The sequence below is a fragment of the Candoia aspera genome, chromosome 1, assembly GCF_035149785.1.
Source record: "Candoia aspera isolate rCanAsp1 chromosome 1, rCanAsp1.hap2, whole genome shotgun sequence".
Taxonomy (NCBI): domain Eukaryota; kingdom Metazoa; phylum Chordata; class Lepidosauria; order Squamata; family Boidae; genus Candoia; species Candoia aspera.
Window position 1 is genome coordinate 104,015,924 of NC_086153.1, and position 20,314 is coordinate 104,036,237.

The following is a 20,314-nucleotide window of genomic DNA, read 5'->3' on the forward strand; positions in this document are numbered from 1 at the left end:
ATTCTGACGGCATCATTTGTAAGCTGGAAAGATGCAAGTAATTTAGTGAAGATTCCACTGGGTATTATTCCACCTACTGATGGTGCTAATCATCTTTTTACTGGGTGTGAGAGGTGTGAAAGGAAAGCTGAATGCAGGGTTCTTATCGAGCACCCACTTATTCATGGGAAACAAATTGCTTTTGTTCAATAAAGGCAGGAATATTTTCAGAAAAATAAACAAGGACAAGATTAAAACACTATTCTTAGATACAAATACTTTATAGAAGAAAAGTATCTAAACATTAAATCTAGAGTATCTAAAATAAAGGATCAAGAAGATGTGAAATTATTCTTATATATAGTATGTATTTCAGAGCTACTTAAATTGAAGGGAGCAAGATTAAATATAGGAAAGGATAATACTGCATGTATCGTAATACCTTATTGGACACTTCAGGCAAGGAAGAAGGTATTTAAAGTCATGAAAACAAAATAACCAGAATTCCCATTCATCTCACAGACGCACTTTACTGAAACTTTTAACAGATTAATCAATGAGCCCCAGCAATAAAAATTAATTTTTAAACATTCAGGGTTTTTTATACTGCTATTCTGGAAAAAAAAAACCCTTCACTGTAAAAACTCAAACTTTTGGATTATATCAGCTTTATAAAATACAGTAATGTGGTTGAAAAGTAGAACTGTTAGTATGTAAACATGCAAAAAACTCTACAAACATACAAACAACACTGTAATGTTCTTAATATTTAAACTTTGACTTGGGGTGAAAGGTAGAGTACCAGAGAACAGTATTTTCTTTCTCTTTTTTCCTTTCATAAGTAAACCATCGGGTGCAAACCAGAGGATATCTAGAGCCTTTACCACTGCTTAGTTGAGGAGCTCTTCACCCACCCTTAAGTCTGCAGAAAAATGAATTGGCATGAAATTGGCTGCCCCACTGCTGATACTTCTGCCTCGGTTTCCTCTTTTTCAAGTCAACTAGCTTAGTTCCCTCTAAAGTGATGAGTGACAAAGTCACCTTCCAGCTGTCACTGTGGAGAGTGTTGGGATACAGTGCAGGAGGAAACGCTATTTCACAACTCAGGATGACTTAAGCCTGTCTCACTTATGGGCTTGGCCAAGATGAAAGCAATTTCATGGGAATACAGCAAAAAATAAAAATGTTGCCAGGATATGATCCTTCAGTGGTAAGGTGCACATGGAGAGAGAGGTCCATAGTTGCAGTTTAGGAACACCAGTTCAATACCTAAGTAACCTGAGCAAAATCTAAAAGCCATAATGCTTAAAAGCAAAGGATGCTCTGACTATATTGGGATGTACTTCCCTTTTCCTTGCCCTTAGACATACTGAGAACAAACACCTGGACTTGAAAACATATCAAATCTATTTCAGATAATGTTTTCCAAATAAATGTTCCCAGGAATCCCCTGAGAATACTGTTTGTGACTTCAGCTAAAAGCTGTCAGGAAAACCTTAAAGGCCTGGCTCTCCTAGTAGACAAAAAGTACTGATAAAATTTATACCATCTTATGGGACAAGGCTGGCAACATGTATGAACTTCAGTAAAAGGCTTTCAACCATCTGAAATGCAGCTTTAGGTACCTCTCAGAATGCAAACTACCTTTTAAAGAAGAGTTACTATTTAAATGAGTTTTGCGAAGTAAGAAAAGGAGTGCCCTGTCTCACATTTCATCTTTATCTGACTGTCTCTCTGCTCATTTCTGGCATGTGTGGCCTCAACAGCAAAACCTTTTCATTCATTCGCCAGAGTTGTTCGTACCTTGATGCTGTAATCGATTACATTACACTCCTGCTCTGGAAAAAGTGTTGGAGTTGCATCCCTATATATTATTCTTTATTTTAAAAAATAGTTACACACCACCAGCAAGTTTTTGTTAAGTCTTATCAAGGGTTTTTCCCCAGCAAAAAGTATTAAAAATATAATATTTTTTTTATCATGTGAAGTTTGCATTTGATATAGGAGTGAATCTAACGCTCCTCTTCTGCAGACTTGGGAGAAGGAACCATGTTTTGTTTTGATCTCAGAGGAAAACAGCCCTATTCAAAATCAGTCAAGCTGGGTACATTTTATGCCAATAAAACTCATTTTTGTTGCTGTTGTTGTTTCAACCTTGAAACAAAACTATCTGAACAATCATGGGGTTTTTTTGAGCTTCAAATGTTTGAAACAACCTGCTTGAAGGCTGTTTCCTATGACAGAATACTCAAAATGCCACTTTTTGAAATGGCCAAATTTTGTTCCAAAACCATGGAATGCACAAGTCTGCTTTGAACTTGGAACACCTTAAAAGCTTTGAGTTTAAAACATTTTGCACAACCCTACAGAAGAATAAAGGTCCATTATTCACAAGAGACACAGGTTTCTACCAAAGGTTTCTACTTCTTTTCTTTCTCAAAAAAAGTGTGTGTCTTTAATTGGTTCTTCCCTTCTGTCATCACAGATAGGATATGCAGAAGTTATAATTCTGTTCACTTTCCCTTTTTAAAGTTTATGCACTGTTAAATATATACTTTAAAGCTACAATAAAAAAAAACAATACTGGTGCTGGCAAGTGGTAAATACCTGAAACAAGAGGTTTCATTTAAATGGTTCTTCTTGACAGACAAGTTACTGTACTGAGTAATGATATTACATAAACAGACCAGGGTATGCCTCATTGTTGGGAGAAAATAGAAGAGCTTGAATGAAATACATACAATGGGAGGAAGGAAATTACCTTATAGAGAAATAACCAACATAAAACAATCCTCTTCCCATATATTTCTACCTAAGCTCTTCATGGGAGGCCCTGCTCCAAGTGTCCACCCAGGCTGAAAAGTGCTGGATGGCTATTTTGGAGCAGCCTTTTTCAGTACTAGATCCACAGTTATGGATTATTTTCCCAAAAAGTGATGCCATGACCATCCTCTCCAGGTGCCTGGAGGCTGTGGGGGTCTGGATGGGGAACAACAGGCTTCAGCTGAATCCTGGTAAGATGGAGTGGCTGCGGGTTAAGGGCTCTTCCGTATCTGGGACTTTGTCATCTTTGGTTCTGGATGGGGTTGCACTGCCCCAGACAGACCCGGTGCGTAACTTGGGGTCCTCTTGGACTCATGGCTCCTGCTCAAAGAGCAGGTGGCAGATGTGCCCAGAAGGGCCTTTGAGCAGCTTTGTGTTGTGCACCAGTTATGCCCTTTCCTGGATCTGGAAGCCCTTTGAACTCATGCCCTTGTTATCTCCCATATTGACAATTGCAACACGCTGTACATGGGGCTACCCTTGAAGAGCATCCGGAGGCTTCAGCTGGTCCAGAATGCAGCAGCACAGGCTAATTTTGGCGCCCCCAGAAGGGCGCATATAACGCCTTTGCTGCATGAGCTGCACTGGGTACCAGTTCACTTCTGGGTCCAATTCAAGGTGTTGGTTATCACCTTTAAAGCTCTACATGGCATGGGGCCAGGCTATCTGAGGGACCGCCTCTTCCCTATTATGTCAACCCATCCTACCCAATCATGCAGAGAGGGCATGTTGCGGACCCCATCGGTAAGATAATTCCATCTGGCGGGGTCCAGGAGGCGGGCCTTCTCTGCAGTAGCACCCACCTTCTGGAACATCTTGCCCCTAGAGGTGAAGTTAACCCCATCGCTCCTGGCCTTTTGGAGGAACTTGAAGACCTGGCTCTGCCACCTGGCCTGGGGCAGGGAGGAGAATAGTCATGCCTGGGATTGGCTAGTGCCTTGAAGTATCCCTTCCACACAAAGACTGAACGAGATCACATCCATCTGGACTTTACTTTTATTTATATTTATTAGTGATATGTAATTTTATAATGCATTTTTATATATTTATTGTTTTAGTGAGCATCTTGTTGTAAACCACTCAGAGTCTGTCTGGTGGGAGGAGAGGGCGGTGACAAATTTGATTGATAGATAGATAGATAGATAGATAAATAGATCTGCCTAGTGCTTTCTTTGTTGTCTTCTCAGCACTGGGCAAAGTCCTTTTTATCCTACTATTTGGAATACTATTTTCTGCAGTTTTATTTTCAATCTTTACGATTTGTATCTGCCCTTTTGATTGTTTTATTATAATTTATTAAATTCCCTTTTCATTTCTTTTAAATACAAACTCTTGATGGCTTTTATTTGCAATTCTTTAAAACAAATACGTGTAAAATAAACTGCCAACTTTGATTATTATTGTTCCTGCTTTTAAATGCAGAACACAGTATTGAAACAGATTCAACAAGACTATCCCCCAACTCATGACATATAATTTTGGAGTATTCCTGGTAGTAGAAAACATGACTGAATGTTAATCATCAGCAAATCAAGGAGCTCTGTTTATAAATGCTAAGTTTAGTAAAATAATGTTACATGTATGTCATACTTGGCTTTTTACTCCTCAAACACTGCTTCCCCCCAGGTTGCATGAGACCAGTTTGGAAATGGTTTGAGGAAGTGACATGAAATCTGTTTCTGAGTTTTGCTGGAAAGGGGCTCAGACATTTCCCTGCGTAGTTTGTATGCATCCATACAAAGGTTCACAGAGCAAGTTCCAACTTCTCTCAATAGATAATCAATATTTGCATTATAAATATAGAAATCAGATTCAGTGGAATAACTTCCATTGCATAAAATGGAGGTTACTTCCACACAGGCATGCACAGGATCACAGGACATTAAATTCCTACTGAGATGTCATAATGCAGAATTAACTGCATATGAATTATCTTTGATATAATACAATAAGCTAGCACTAGTCATATGTTACTTTATAGATCAGCTACTAATTTTATTTAACTTTCATCCCTTATCCTTTTTTTACTCTTCTAACCTTTCCTTTCTCCAATTTTAACATGCAAATTCTTAGAAAGCATCTCTCCTAAGAAAATAAGTACAAGAAAGTAAATGGTCATTGATAATTATGACATTTGATCACCAGTTTTCCCTGCTGTGGATGTAAAGACTGCACTGTAATATGGAAATTTCCTCCCACTTTCACTGTGCACACATGTGGAGAGAAGGAGAGAGAGAGAGAGAGAGAATGGAGTGAATCATGGTTATATAAAAGTAAAAAGGGTTAAATAAAGCAAACATAAGTACTGCCAAGCAAAACCTGATAAGTGCAAAGATACAGCAATTACAGAGCTGTTAAAGGGGGGAAAGCACTAACCTGCGCTGTCAAATTGCAGCAGAAGTTGAAATCTGAAGGAAGATAAATGTAAAGATTAGAAAAGCATGTACAACACATAAGAGTCATGGAAGATTGGAGCCTTAGACACATTAATGTAAAAATCAAGGTCACGCTTTAATGCACAAGCAGCATATTAAGTTTGGATAGAAAAGTGTAGAGAAAGCTAATGAAAAAGAAACACAACGTTGAGACAAAGAAAACAGAAAAAAGGATAAGAGAAAGATGGTGTGAGTCTTAATTATGGTTGATAGTCATACAGTAACTGAGCATAATCCTGAAAACAGTACTTTGGTTCCTCTTATAACTGAGATGCAGAAAATAATGTTTTTAATGCAGTTAGTTGCTGTCAAGGCAAATAGGCAAAAAAAAAAAGGCTCAAAAAACACGAAATAACAATTAACACTGAATTCAGTTATGAGGGAATCGAAATACTTTGCCTAAGTCAACTGATATAAAGGAGCATAGGAAAGTCACAACTGGATTTTGCCCTGACACACATTGTATAGAACAAAACAAGAGAAATTTGCAGAGAAGCCACTCAGCCCCAGTGTATTTTTTCTTTCAAGTTTGATTTATTGAAATTATCAGCAAAGGTATACAGAAAAAAAGTACTGATAAAAATGAAAACTATTTGAAGATGACATTGACAGTTTGGGGGCATCCCTGTTAATGTTGAAGGAGGAGGGTTCTGCAATTCTCACCTCCATTTGCAGCCGCCATAGCATATTTCCTGCTATTCATGAACTACTTCAAATGCCAAGATGATCTTTTCCAGAGAATTATGAAGTGCGGTCACATATGCTGACTTAGTTTTGCCCTAAGCCAGAGTTCCTGGGTCACAAGTGGAAGTCTGGCTTGTTAACATATCTCTTTTCTCAACATCTGATTTTGGGAACATTCTTCCACAACTACTCTTCAGTTACACTTGTGTATGTTAACCATTGCCTTCTTAACAACCACAATCAGGCTCCAGCTGAAGTCAAAACTCTTGAAAACCGGATCCCTAAGCTTCTTAAAGCCTGAAGTCTATATACCTTTGCTAGGAAACAACTCTTGAGAGAGAACCGGCCAGCTGTCTATCCAGATTCTCCTTATCTTAGGATGGCTCTGCATTGTCTGATGTGACACAGAACCACCCATGAAAAGTATAGTTGGCCCTTTCTGCACTTCTAGGGAAGCCAGAACAACAGGGGCTATCTCCATGAGATGACAAGAGAGAGAGAGAGAGAGAGAGAGAGAATTGCTGTGCATGCTGTACAAATACATTCCTCCAAAAACTGAACTAGATAATTCTATTTCCTTCTGGATGAGCCTTAGTGCACTTATGTGAAATGACACTGTTTAATATAAATAGGCACTGGTATGTTAGCCCTGTATCATATCATATCATATTATATCAAAAGCTCTTTCTATACCTCCTAATTAAGAAATTGAAACTTGCAGCCCAGTGTTGAAAATCTGTCCATGTACAGTATATTTATTTATTTATCAAATTTGTCACCGCCCATCTCCTCCGACCGGAGGGACTCTGGGCAGTTTACAATATAGAATAAATATACAATAAAAATTCTAATAAATATATGATAAAATTCTAATAAAATCCCATTAAAACTAAAACGATTTCTGAACTACCCTAGCTCATAAAATCCAGATGGCTATGATCTCTTCAGTCATTATGTAGGAGGAGCACTTCAAGGCACTAGCCAACCCCAAGTATGTAGATTCTCCTCCCTGCCCCAAGCCTGGTGACAGAGCCAGGTCTTCAACTTCCTCCGGAAGGCTAGGAGTGATGGGGCTAATCTCACCTCCAGGGGCAGGATGTTCCATATACATACCTATCACACTATTTCCCTTTGGGGTATGCAATGTTGTGCAGAGCATGGTAAGATGATAATTTAAATGAATTAATGGTGAGATATAAGAAAAAGAAATGCAACTAAATCTGCTTTACACCAATATCATTCACTATACATTTTCTGTCTTCACAAACCATCCTTATTTCTACCATATCCACAGCTGATTTATATATTGCTTTTTATTCTTTAAACTTCTCACTTCCCTCTCCCTCTCCCCCACCCCCCGCGCTCTCTCTCGGATCTGATCAATTCCACCCAACAGCTCCTCTTTCGGTTTTTCCCTTCCTCTTCATCCAAACACTATTCCCTTATACTGGTTTTGCAATTTAATCCTCATTCATTCGTTCTCTATGACCAAACCACCTTAATGTACTTCTTTTATTTTTTTTTTGTCATTTATTTTTGCATTCAATCCATATTCATTTAATACCCATTCATTCTAGACCCTATCTCTTCACATTTTACCACAAACACTTACGTATTTCTATTCCCACTGCATTATTCCAATTTTTACGTTTCTCCTCTGAATGGCCCAATCACTTTTTCTGTACTCTCATGTTTCATTCCCACCCATCCATTCATGTCACCTAACAGAATAATTTTTCCCTATTTTTTTGCTAGATTCCATTCATTCAGAATGTTGCACAATTTCCCCCATACCCATCACTTTTTCTTCCATTATCACCATTCACTTGAATGTAATATGTATCTACCATCAGCTTGTTGATTCCCACTTTCAAACATACCTACAACTTACATGTCATCAATAATACTTTCTGACATATAATTTAGCCCTTTCACTCTTAATTACACCTTCACTTCCCTGCATAGATTCACCATTCTACAATATCAGACCACCTTAATTCAAGTTGTATCTTTCATGTGCCACAATTAATACCCACCCACCATGGCTTTAGTTATTTGTACAGTTTCAAGGTGATGTACATAATGTTTCCTCCTTCTATTTTTTCTCAGCTACACTAAGGGGTAGATTGGGTTGAAAGAAAATGACTGGCCCAAAGTCACCAAGTCAGTTTCTGTGCTGAGGGAGGACTGGAACCCATGATTTCCTGGTTTCTAATGTAGCACCTTAACTACTACACATGACAAATTACAAGGGGATCTCCCTTCATTTTATCCTCATGTCTCTATGAATTGAGTTTAGAGAGTCACAAAGTCATCCCATATCTTTCCATGGCTGAGAATGGTGAACTTAGGTCTCCACAGTCCTAGTACAACAGCTTTACTACAACACCACGCTGACTCTCAAGTTTTCTCGTTGGATTTCTGGTTGCTGTTTTGTGAGTTGGCAAAGCCTCCTCTGCAGCAGCCATTGAAAATTCTTACTTTCAAAATTAACTTACTGAAAGTTTCAACTTGCCAAACCAGGTTGCCAATCCTGACTTGGCCTCTTCAGAGTCAAATTTTAAAAAATGCCAGCTACCCTTGGTCTGAATTTCCAATGCTTGCTGTTCTGTGTGCTGTTGCTTTTGGGCAGCATCATCTTCTCCAACACTGAGATCTCAGGTCACATTCACAAAATGCCTGAAAGATACCCATATGCCTGCCCTCAGCCTAGAATTATTCCCCTGGTGCCACCAAGTTGCTTCAAGGGAATCAAAGGAACTGCACTTAGAATGATTATTCCCCAAATCTACTGCTTCAGGTCAATCACCTAGGTCAGTGTAATCTCAATAAAATGCATGGTTGTGCACGAAGAAAACCTCCGTTATTGCCTGCACAGGACAAAAAAATGAAAAAAATATTCAAAGGCAAGGACAGTGAAATCAAGAAACTCCCTTCCTGTCTCTGGCCAGATACAAACTTATATTGTTCAAGCAATTCTAATAGCAAATTATTCAGCATCTAGTTTCCCCACCACAAATTTCTGGGTGTCACAAATCATCAAGCAAGTTCTCTAAAGAAGCAAGGTCAGCAAGGTCAGACTACAGTTATCAAGTTTACCAGGCATTAAAAGTATCGATTAAAATCTAAAGGGTTTTTTTTTGTCAAGCACTGTGCATGCAAGCATCCTAAATACAGAGCAGTCAGCTCCATCAGTTGAGAATGAGTCAGATCTCCTGCCCTCTATCTTTGTTTTTGTCAGTACTCATTGTCTAAAGCAGGGTTTCTCAACCAGGGTTCCGTGGCACCCTAGGGTTCCACGAGAGGTCACTAGGGGTTCCCTGGGAGATCACAATTTATTTAAAAAAATATTTCAAATTCAGGCAACTTCACATTAAAGAGGTAAATTTCATTCTTTATTTTTAGTTTTAAAAAATACAGGCCTACACATGAAACTAATATAATAATTTTGTAACTTCTGGCCTATATTTGAGCCTGAATGTGCAGGGGTTCCCCAAGGCCTGAAAAATATTTCAAGGGTTCTTCCAGGGTCAAAAGGTTGAGAAAGGCTGGTCTAGAGAGTAAAATAATAAAGATAGCTCAGCGGATTCCTTTTCCTCACTCTAGCTTACCCAAGATGATGTGAATGGAAAAAAGAAAAGAGGGAAGCACCAGAGCAAAGAAAAACTGAGTATGGTAAAAGATATGGGAGGGACAAATATAGTAGGAAGGAAGAGAGAGACAAAGAACTGCATGAAATACTGGAACTGACTTAATAGGTACAGATGCAGTTATGTCTATATGCTGCCAGTTCTATTGTGCTATACCAGGCCAGGCACAGATCTAAGTTTCCCCTTCTCACCTGACATATGCTTATCTCAGCCCATGGGCTTAACAAGCTTCTAAGAGGTCAGAGCGCCAAAGAATTAGAAATCTCTAAATTGATCAACCAGGTATATTTTCCTAATATAAACCAGAAATGAAGAGTACAAGAGATTTTTTAAAAAACCAAAGATTTGTTTCAGAATAGTAAATTCATTAATTTGAATAGGTTTCAGAAAAACTGTAAAAGTTCTAGGGATTTAAGAAAAGTTATTTTTAAATGAAATGTGCATTAATTAATATTGTAAGTAATAAACATGATCTTCTATGTTGATTTTAAGGCTTATCGCCCAATTATGTGGTTTCTTTGCCTTACAATATCTCTGCCAAGGATCAGACGTATGAAAACAAATCCATTCTTGCTGTCCACATGTTGGAGTGGTCCTAATGATTTGTTAAGTTGATCATTTCTTATATAATATTCTAATTCATTTGACTGTATCTCAACTGAATAGGCCAGGATCTTTTGCCCATAGAAACAGTTCCTTTGCTCTTCCTTTTAGAGCACACAAAATATAATGCATTAATTAATTAGGTCCCTATTTATTCAAAAAACTAAACTGTAGCTTTAGCATAAGTTAAAATCTTAAACAGACTTCAAACTATGAAATTTCACAGGTAAAACAGGAAATAATGGCTGATTGGAGACTTCCTAATTTAACAGTGATCCAAAAAGGTAGGCTCTTTGTGCTAGCAAGTCTCATTCATATCTCAGCTTATATCTTAGGTCTTAAGCCAAGATTATGAACAAAGGTCTGCAAATGATCGCCTGAAGCCCCCCACACCTCCCCACCCCACCCCATTTAATATATCTTTTTACACAAAATAAATAAAATGAAGGAAATGCAGGGAATCTTACTGGTCTTTTGTTAAAAAGAAGGCTTTTTAATGTAGAAATATTTTTAAATAAAGTTTATTATATTCAGTTACATAAGCAATAAAATATAAAAATAGAAAGAAGTATGAATACTTACTAGGTGAACATAAGGTATGAAGTATCCAAATAAAGCAACTGGAATCCCCAGAGCCCAGATTCTGTAACTCAGAATTTTGAAAACGGAAAAATTGCACACGTCTTTCACCGGAGATAATTTGAACTTGTTCCCTTTTCCACTTTGCTTGGCACTAGACATGACAGGTGTGTAAGTAAAGCCAGCCAGGAAGAGAATAAAAACCAAAATGCATAGGACCTGGAAAGTGCCATAGATCTCGACAGATTGGATCAGTACATTTAAAAGAAAAGGCAGCGTTATAGTAAACAAACTACTCCCAGCAGTAACAATGCCATTCACCAGTCCCAGGCGCTTCTTGAAATAATGTCCCAAAATGACCAGGGATGGCTGATAGGTAAATGAACAGCCACAACCAAACAAGATTCCATAAGTGAAGTAGAGAGATCCAAGTGAGCTACAACAAACAGAGAACAGTGTTAACTGTGGTCTTCTGCAAATTTTCCTTTTTATTTATTCAATTTTGTTGTATATGGATATTGACAGAAAATCAAAGGTCATTTATTTTTTTATTTTTATTTTTTATCCCACCTTTATTATTTTTACAAATAACTCAAGGCGGGGAACATACCTATTACTCCTTCTTCCTCCTATTTTCCCCACAACAACCACCCTGTGAGGTGAGTTGGGCTGAGAGAGAGTGACTGGCCCAAAGTCACCCAGCCGGCTTTCATGCCTAAGGCAGGACCAGAACTCACAGTCTCCTGGTTTCTAGCCCAGCACCTTAACCACTAGACCAAACTGGCTAATAAGTACTTAGTACTTATGATGCTGGCAGTACTCTAAATAATTGGTTATAAGTCATATCTAGACTGTTGTATTTCAGTAATGTTTACATGAGCCAACTTTTCTCCAAAAACTGTAATCTTTGCATAGTTCAGACCAACATTAATTATACATTAAATATATTTTCTAACACTATGTTTTCTACATGGTTTGCGTAATGAAGAAAAAGTAAAAGTCTGCATATGCATGGAAAGATTTTGGTTACTTCTTTAAGTTACTCTTTACCAAAGGAACCACTCAATTTATAATTTTGTATTTGAATACATACAACAGAATTCATAACAAATTAGCATTTTTATTCCTCTTGTTTGTTATTTTTTGGCCACTACTTCTGCCATCCTGATCTATTATTGTAAGATAATCAGAGAATTAATGGATTGTGTCACAATATGTGGGAAGGAACACTATCATGCACGCCACATTCCCAAGATGCGTATGATATACATGCTCAAATTCTTCAAAAGAATAAGAGAATTATTATCCAGATTAATATAACGAAATACCATGTTTTACCCAAGTTAATAATAGTGGATTCTTAATTTAGTAACAAACTAAAAAACAGTGATTTAGTTCTCTCATCACTATTTACAATACTAAAAAAATTCAATACATTTAAACAGAACAAACCTAGAGTAATTAAAAATCATAGCAAACAAGATTAAACACACTAAGAACCAATAGTGTGCCCTTGATATTTCAAAAGGAAGAAGTAAGTCAATAATTCTGCAATAGAAATATAACCAAACTTAAACTATGCTAAGTGAAATTATTTTGGAGGATGGGGATGGAGAATTGTTTTACTTAATTTTCACAACAGAAAAGCAAGAGATAAGAAAGAAACATCTCTCCCTGCTTTCCAATAAATAAATAAATACATAAATACATAAATAAATGGTAGCATGTTAAACTAGGATTGAGGAAACCCAGGTTCAAGTCCATATTCAACCACGCAACTTACTGAGGGACTTGGGTCAGTCACTAAACAAAGTGGGGATATATGCTGTTTTGAGTTTCTTAAATAAAGAAAACATTCACATGTAAATAAGGAAGTATATAATAGTACAAAAGAATTGGAGGGAGGCATTTAGGCTATTGAGATCAACTCCCTGTTCACTGCAGGATTCCAATGTAAAGCATCTCTTTACAGACCGCTATTTAGTGTCTGCTTGAACATAAGATAGTCAAGTGACTGGAGAAGGGAGATCTTCCTATCTTCAAAAAAAGAATGCTAGGAATGTTTTTCCTAAAGTGTGTTTCCCTAACTTTATTCTATGTTTTGAATTCTGGCACAACAGACAATTGGTCTTAATCTTCCTTTATATGCCACACCTCTTCAAGTACTTGAAAACTACTGTCATGTTTCCTTACCCCATCTTCTCAAAATTAAATGTAGCTAGTTCCCTAAAGCATGATGCTGGTCATAGCATTCAACTGGGATGCGGACAGTGAAAAATACTGTGACAGTAAAGATTTGCTCTATTCAACTGAAGTAGACAAGGGTGCTTCAGATCCAGCATGGGCAGCCTCACTGCATCTGTTGGCATTAACAGTTCCTTAACTCAAACAGGCTACTGTAGGAGCTCCAGGGAAAAAATGTGACTCTTACAGCAAGGGTGACCAAGCCAGATCCAAAGTACCCTTGCCCACTTCAGATCTGAGTACTTTACACCTCCAAGTGGAACTATTATTTCTTGTGGTTTGGAAATTATAATTCTATTGCAGTCTAAAATTACATTGCCCTTTTCTGCAGTCACATCACATTGTTGATTCATATTCAGTTTGTATTCTCATCCTTTACTTGACCATTTGGCTCCTATTTCCTAAGAGAAGAACACCAACAAGGTGTCTGCTAAATTTTATTCTTTTATTTTCATCCAGTTTTTCTAACTTATCAAGATTAAATTGAATTGAATGTTTTGTCTTTCCAGGTAGCAGTCTGCAAACTTTTTTGATTGTATACCCTTGTAAGTAAAAAAACAAAACAAAACCTGAGCATCCCCACTATATATACATATATGATTATTTATTTATAAATTACATCCATGTACTCCTATAGTAATATGTTATGTACATTATAAAACATACCCCTAAAATAAATATTTTAATATTTAATATTTTAATACAGACATTCTACTTTTTTTCTTGCACCCCAATGGATCACCTTGCATGTACCCCACTTTGGAGGCCAGTATTCTAGGATAGCTATCCCAGCTAAATCCGTGTCATCTGCAAATTTGATAAGTGTGTCATTTATCTGTTCTGCAGGCATATACAAAAGCATCTTCTAGAGCTTTCATTTGCTTACTGGATGTGTCAGGGGAAGCTTCAACATGATTGCAACACATGTATAGAAACCATTTCCAGCTACTGGAACTGGAAGATGGAGCTGGAAGCGAAGCAACACACTGTTGCACTTCCAGAAGTGCTTAACTAAATAGTCAGAGAAAATACCTCTACTAAAAATTCAGAGGGTATTGAGATATAAAGTGCTATTATATGTACCCTGAATAATGCAGGCATGCAAAATTCTCGAACACCATACACCATTTCACAATCCCCACACCATTTTACAAACATCTGTTTACTTTGAACAATCCTTTCAGATGTGAAAAGGAAGATCTGAATGATTTTGCTTTGCAAAAATGGTGTAGAGGAGTATGACGATAACCTTGAAGAAGGAATGCAAGGGCAGCTACATAAATATCAACTTAGTCCTAAAAGAAAGGAAGGTGTGAGAAAGAAACTCAAGATTGTCCCACTTTGATTCTCTTTAGTATAAGGTTCAGGGGAGAAAAAGAGAAACTATCAGGCTTTTGAGATTCTGTTACTATACGCTGCAACCATAAAGTAGAGTTCCTGTGGTCTGTGTAGAGTCTGTTTCCTAACTCAGTTTATCTCAAACGTTTGACAAACAGGCAGCAAAGAGTTCATAGCTCTGGAACGGTCCATGGAAAATCTCACTACTTTCTTGAACATACGGTAATCTCTGGGGCAAGAAGCTTTCTCAGTTTTAATACAGAAACAACATAGAGCAATATGGGGAAAAGTTCATCTACATGGAGGCCCACTTTACCGCAGAACTGGCTCCTAAATCATGCTTGATGACAAAAAGGCAGCCAGAACAGGTCTTTAAAGACTAAAATTATGTTATACATGAAGTATTATCCTAGCACTTTAGTACCCAACAGCACCCTTAAGATCATGATCTAATGATAAAAAAGTGGGCAGTTGGGCAGGAGGAATATTAGGGTTGTCCAGGAAGTGCTTCAAATATACTGCCAAAGGCCAATTGCATTTCAAAAAGTCAGTGGAAATTAGTATTCTTATCGTACAGGACTTCTGGTGGGGACATGGCAGACTGAACAGCTGTGCCCGCAGGCTCAGCGGGCAGAACTGACAATGTGGCAGTTTTTTCTGGCTCAGGCAGGTATTTCCTGAAGCCCAGGAGTGTTTTTCTGGAAAAACGAAAACACCTGGAATCACCCCATCTGTCCTCCAGATGGCTGCTTGCAGCCAGAAGATTGCAAACAGTGTTCATGCTTGACTGGTAAGAGCTAGCCGTGGGGCTGGGATATCACCATTTCCAAGCTCTGCTGTAGCCCTAAAGGGACACTAAGACTGGCCACCCCAATTTTAAATCACCCAATTTATATTTCTTTTAAGTACGCGTACCTTAAGAGAGGCTTTCTACAGCAAGGAGAAGCAGGCTCTCTTGGTGCTTATCGTTATTTCTGGGATTGGTTTTTTAAAAAATTATTTTTAAGTTTTGGACTGTGTTTTCCATCCAAATATTAAGGAGGATTGTGAGGAAATAATCGTCTCCCTGTTATTATTTTTGTACTAAATTTGAAGATATTAGCATTTCCCTACACGTTGAATCGGCTGTTTTGAACTTTCAGTTTTCTGCTTCTACTTTTCCTGGGGAACTGTCTGCATATCTCACTTTTGCTTGTGTAAACACATTCTGGAATTCTTTCGTATCTTCAACTTTCACTGGTTAAGCTCCTAGGAGGCGCCATAATCTACTGCTTGAGACATGGAGGATTTTAAACAGACTTTCTCTGACTTCCACCAAGATTTTAAACAGAATCTTTCTGATTCCTACCAAGTTATTATGCAAGGTGTTCAGGACATTGTGGAAAATATGAGGTCTAAAATGTGTCATCTGGTTGGGGATGTTGTGGATGAAACCAAGGAATTTAACAGCGACAGAAATGTCTCTTCTAAGAGTGAGATTGGGACTTCTGTTGAAATGCTGGATGAAGATCGGATAGTCGAGTTGAAGAAATTAGAGGGAGAGATCGAGTTGCAAGCCATAAGTGAAATTGATCTTCTGATGGAACGCCATGGAAAAGAAGGGGTTATTGTGTATGAGAGGTCTCCTGAAAAGAAGTCAGAGTTTTTGAGGGGGGCAGTTGGGCTGTTCGATTTTTTAAAGAAAAAAGCTCTTATTAAAATAATTATTCTTATTAAAAAAAGTATTCTTACCGTACAAAGGAGCTTGAAAGGAGCCCAATGAAAGCCACAGCTGCTCCTACTACAGCTACTTGTCGACAACCAAATGTGTTGGTAAATACACTGACAATGGGAGAACAGAAGAAGATCATTCCCATGGACAGAGAATTCACAAGTGCTGTAGAACAGATTAAGAATTAGAATTGATTTAGCATAGCAGGTTGGAGAATATTGTAAGAGAACATACAGTGTAATGCTTATCCCAGTTTTCAGGTAGCATGGAACAAAATCTGGCAAATGAATAATAAATGGAAAACCTCAAGTAGACCTGACGTTTAACATTTTAAACGATAGGAAATGGTATAGTCATGTTTTATACAAATTTGCAAATACTTATAAAGCTATATTATAAAAAATATTGTTAACCACCTTGAGTGTTAGAAGTGGGAGGTATATAACACCCAGAACATGTTCTCAAAAATCACATTTTGGGATATAATTTCCTACCACTGATGATCCCTGCCTTATATATTCACATGTACATCCCTCTGAGTTGGAAGAGGGGATATTTTTCTCTAGCTGGAGATTTACTTTCATTTTTTTCCCAATCCCCAAAGACTTCTGGGGATATCTGGTGCCACAGAGACATCACCAGTGATGGAACCCAAATATTTCAGTTTTTTTCTTGAGGGCAGTTGAAGGAGTTAAGGTATTAAAGTACAACTTCCTCTTTTCCTTAACGAGTTAAGAAGTTACATCAAATAGACCTTCCATAATGTAGGTGTCCAAATAGAGACAGATCTGTTCAACTATGTTCTTGCATAATGAATCAAATTGTTGATAATAAGCAAACTTGAATACAAGTTCACCAAGTTTTTTTCCTCTTCCAAAAGTTCTTGTTTCTTGCCCCAGGCAGGGAATATACTACACACTTGGATTCCATTCTAATCACTCTGTACAATTTCAGTGAACCCCTTGAGAGAGGGATTAGAAAAAATCTCTATCAATGTTACCTATGCCATACATGATTTTATAGACTAACAATCAGGCCGAAAACAATAATCAAGGAACCACTAAGGAGGAAACCACACCCCCATCAAACCTGGCAGGGCAAGCTACTATATATAAACAGGCATCAAACCCCATCCTCACTCACACTGATGATGTTACCACGTTGGGTAATGAAACATCTCTAAGCAAATAACCAAGCTCAGAGAGCACCACATGATTTTATATACTTCTACTCTGTCTCCTCTTACCTCCCCCAATGTCATTCTTTGTATAGAAGCCATTCCAGCCCTCTAATCATTTTAGTTGTCCTTTTTTGCACTTGTTCAAGCTCTACATTATCATTCTTATATCCTCACTGTAATACACAATAGAGTAAGTAGCTAAAAAGAGTAAAATAGAGGGGGACAGTGCTGAAGGGCCCCAAAAGACAAAAGCTCCAAATTGTCTGTGTTTGGAACACTGTTCTAGGAAAGCAGTTCAGAAAGACAAAGCTGAAGAGTCCAAGTTGGTCTCTGCAGTTGATGTGCTTTGTATCTAATATTGTTGGATAATACCAAATTTGCCCATTTGTTGCAATTGTTTAGAACATTTTGGGTGGTTCATGCATGATGCTAAGCTATAATGGATTTGTTTCTTTTTAGCATAATGTAAGATTCTACCCAGAACTTAACCAGAAAAAAACACAACTGTTTTAAAGTAGCTTATTATTCACACTATACTTTTGTCACACTTGAATTCAGCTTCTGAACCTTCCTCTTTGGAAATGTGGGACAGGTAGTGCATCTAGTTATGAAGACTACATGAAAACTGAATTTGTATACTTTTTGACTAAAAGCATCACTGTGCCCCTGAGAGTATGTTTTCACAAGAATTTAAAGTAGCAGTAATTTATTTATTTTCACAAAAACAATACTTCGAGAAGGAAAATCTGATAATGTTTAGATCTGCTTTCAGCTTTCTTGTCTCAAGATGAGTGACCACATGGCAGCATAAGAACTTCAGACATTCCTGTCTCAAGTGATTCCTCTACAGTTTTGAAAAAAGTCAAAAGCTACTTTTTAGAACCCGATTTTGATTCTTCCAGCAATGTTAACCTTTGATATAACAGACCAGAATATTCTTTAGAAAAACTGACAGTTTTTTATCCTACTTCTCAACAACTATAGGCACTATCACTTTCCTTGGACTTAGATGCAGGGTGCCTCAGTTGTGGTTCAATCTCTAATCCATTTTTATTCATGATAGCTTTAGAACTGACTGCCATCGGCATGTCTAACTGTATGTTTCTTCGAAATCAACTGTCTTTAACTTGAAAATAGTGCTTGAAAGCTGTGAGGAAGCAGATGAGAATGAATAGACTGAATCCAAATCCAGATAAGGCAGTTTATTCTACTCTTTGGTAGGGTGGTGGCAGGAAGAAAAGGTATTTCTAGCACAGAAAGGAATAGCTTGGCTGTAATGTGTGAAAAAGGTGAAGAGAAGCCTTCACCGATCTTGGCTGATTCCCTCCAAAAGCTAAGCAGGATCAGATCCAATGAGAATTTGGATTGGCTATGTGGGAGGATCCCAGATGAAGGTAATGGGAAAATATTTCCATATTGTTTGCAAACTGTGTCCAGGTAGTTACCAAGATTTTATTCAATAATTTTTTAAAAGAGAGGCATGCCTAAGTTTTGGAAAACTTCTTTAGGCAGATGGGAGCTAGGGGAAGGAGTATCTTTTTGTTGTACAATGTAGATGAAGTCTGTATAGGCCAGAAACTGACCCACTGATTCTTGCTTCTGTAACTTTCAGAATTTACTATAAACATTGCTTTGTGAGATGATCTTGAAAGAAGCTGGAACTGGTAGAAGTCATAATCACCCTGTTCTGCTACAATTTAACTGGTTGTTATTTTGCTCAAATTTCTAAACCATATAGCAGCTCAATCTGATACTATCTGCTAAGTGTTTCTTTGTGGTCAACAGTGGTTAATTTAAGATACTTTTATATAGGACTTTTTTTCTGTCATCTTCTTCCATACCTTATTTGCTAGTTTCTTACACTAACTTATAATAGTAATAATATCACACACACACACACACACACACAGATGTTTATTTGGTTTGGGCTGTTGTTTATTAAAAACTATAATGAAAGTTCTGAAGTTACAGCACATGATGTATAACTCATTTATACTGTCATATTCACCATTTCAATGTGTTGTTAACATCGTAACGTTTCACATGTCAAACCGTTCTTCCGTGTCTTACATGCTTGAACGTTTGCTGGTATTTTCCATTATTGCTGTGCTCCTTATTTTGCTCCTTTGGAATGTATGTTTGGGTTTGCAACTCTGTTCAAGGTTACTTTCCCAGGCGTGTGTAACGGTTCCTAGCACCTGGGAGGGGGTGGTTGCTAACGAGTGCTCGGGGCGGGACTGGGTTGGAAGCAAGGCTTTTAAGTTTGTATTTGGCGCGCTATTGCTCATTCTCAGCTTTCTCTGTATTTGCATACTATTCCTTTAATAAATCAGTTATCTTTAAGCCCGGGCTTGTGAGACTGAGTATTTGGGATTAGGCAACCATTACATAAAGCTGAGAATCATTTATATCATCTTCCGCTAGCCCCATCCAAAGTTTGGGTAACGGGGAGCGCTAGCGATGACAGAACCTCAACTACGCAAGAGTGAGGGGAGCGAAGAGGAGCCGGACTCGACAAAGACCCTGGTAGCTCCGACTTCGCGAGCCCAAAGGGCAGCACGTCGAGAGAAGCGGGATGCCCAATTGGATGACCTATTGTTGGCGGTGCAGGGTGCCACAAGGGGTGAACTTCAACCCGAGGTGGAAGCAAGAACGGGGAGGGAATCACCACAGCCATCCTGGGAACATGAAATCCCCTTATCACCGAGGGTGGTGGTGACAACTAGACCCTTAGAAGAGCCCGTCACCTCTGCCCGCATGAAGGCAATAGAGGATAAAATGGACATGATAGTGACCCTCCTGAAGGATATTCCCAGAGGGTCGGAGTCCCTACAGGAAGATTGGGAAGAAGACCCCTCCCAGCTGGCTTACCCGAGAGAGAGGTCCCCGTCAGGGGAAGAAGTAGGACTCGGGCTTCCCGACAATCGAGGGGAAGGGAGTCGAGAACAACCAGGGAGCAACCACCACTGGGGGCTCGACGTGCGTTGACGTTTGCGGAGCCATCACAGCCGGCGGAGCCGATAAGAACCTTTCCACCATTTGGGGTAAAGTTTGATGGCGACCCTACCACGCTCTCTTTTTTCATTAC

At 38.3% G+C, this 20,314-nt stretch overlaps 1 protein-coding gene across 1 annotated transcript in view; it reads right to left on the reverse strand.

Moving 5' to 3' along the window:
* Positions 1-20,314, reverse strand: part of SLC16A10 (solute carrier family 16 member 10) — a 58,921-nt gene that overhangs the window by 18,892 nt on the left and 19,715 nt on the right. The window contains 4 exon segments of the mRNA XM_063311119.1: positions 5,179-5,210; positions 10,757-10,864; positions 10,867-11,189; positions 16,067-16,211. Of these exon segments, the coding sequence (XP_063167189.1) occupies positions 5,179-5,210; positions 10,757-10,864; positions 10,867-11,189; positions 16,067-16,211 (608 nt within the window).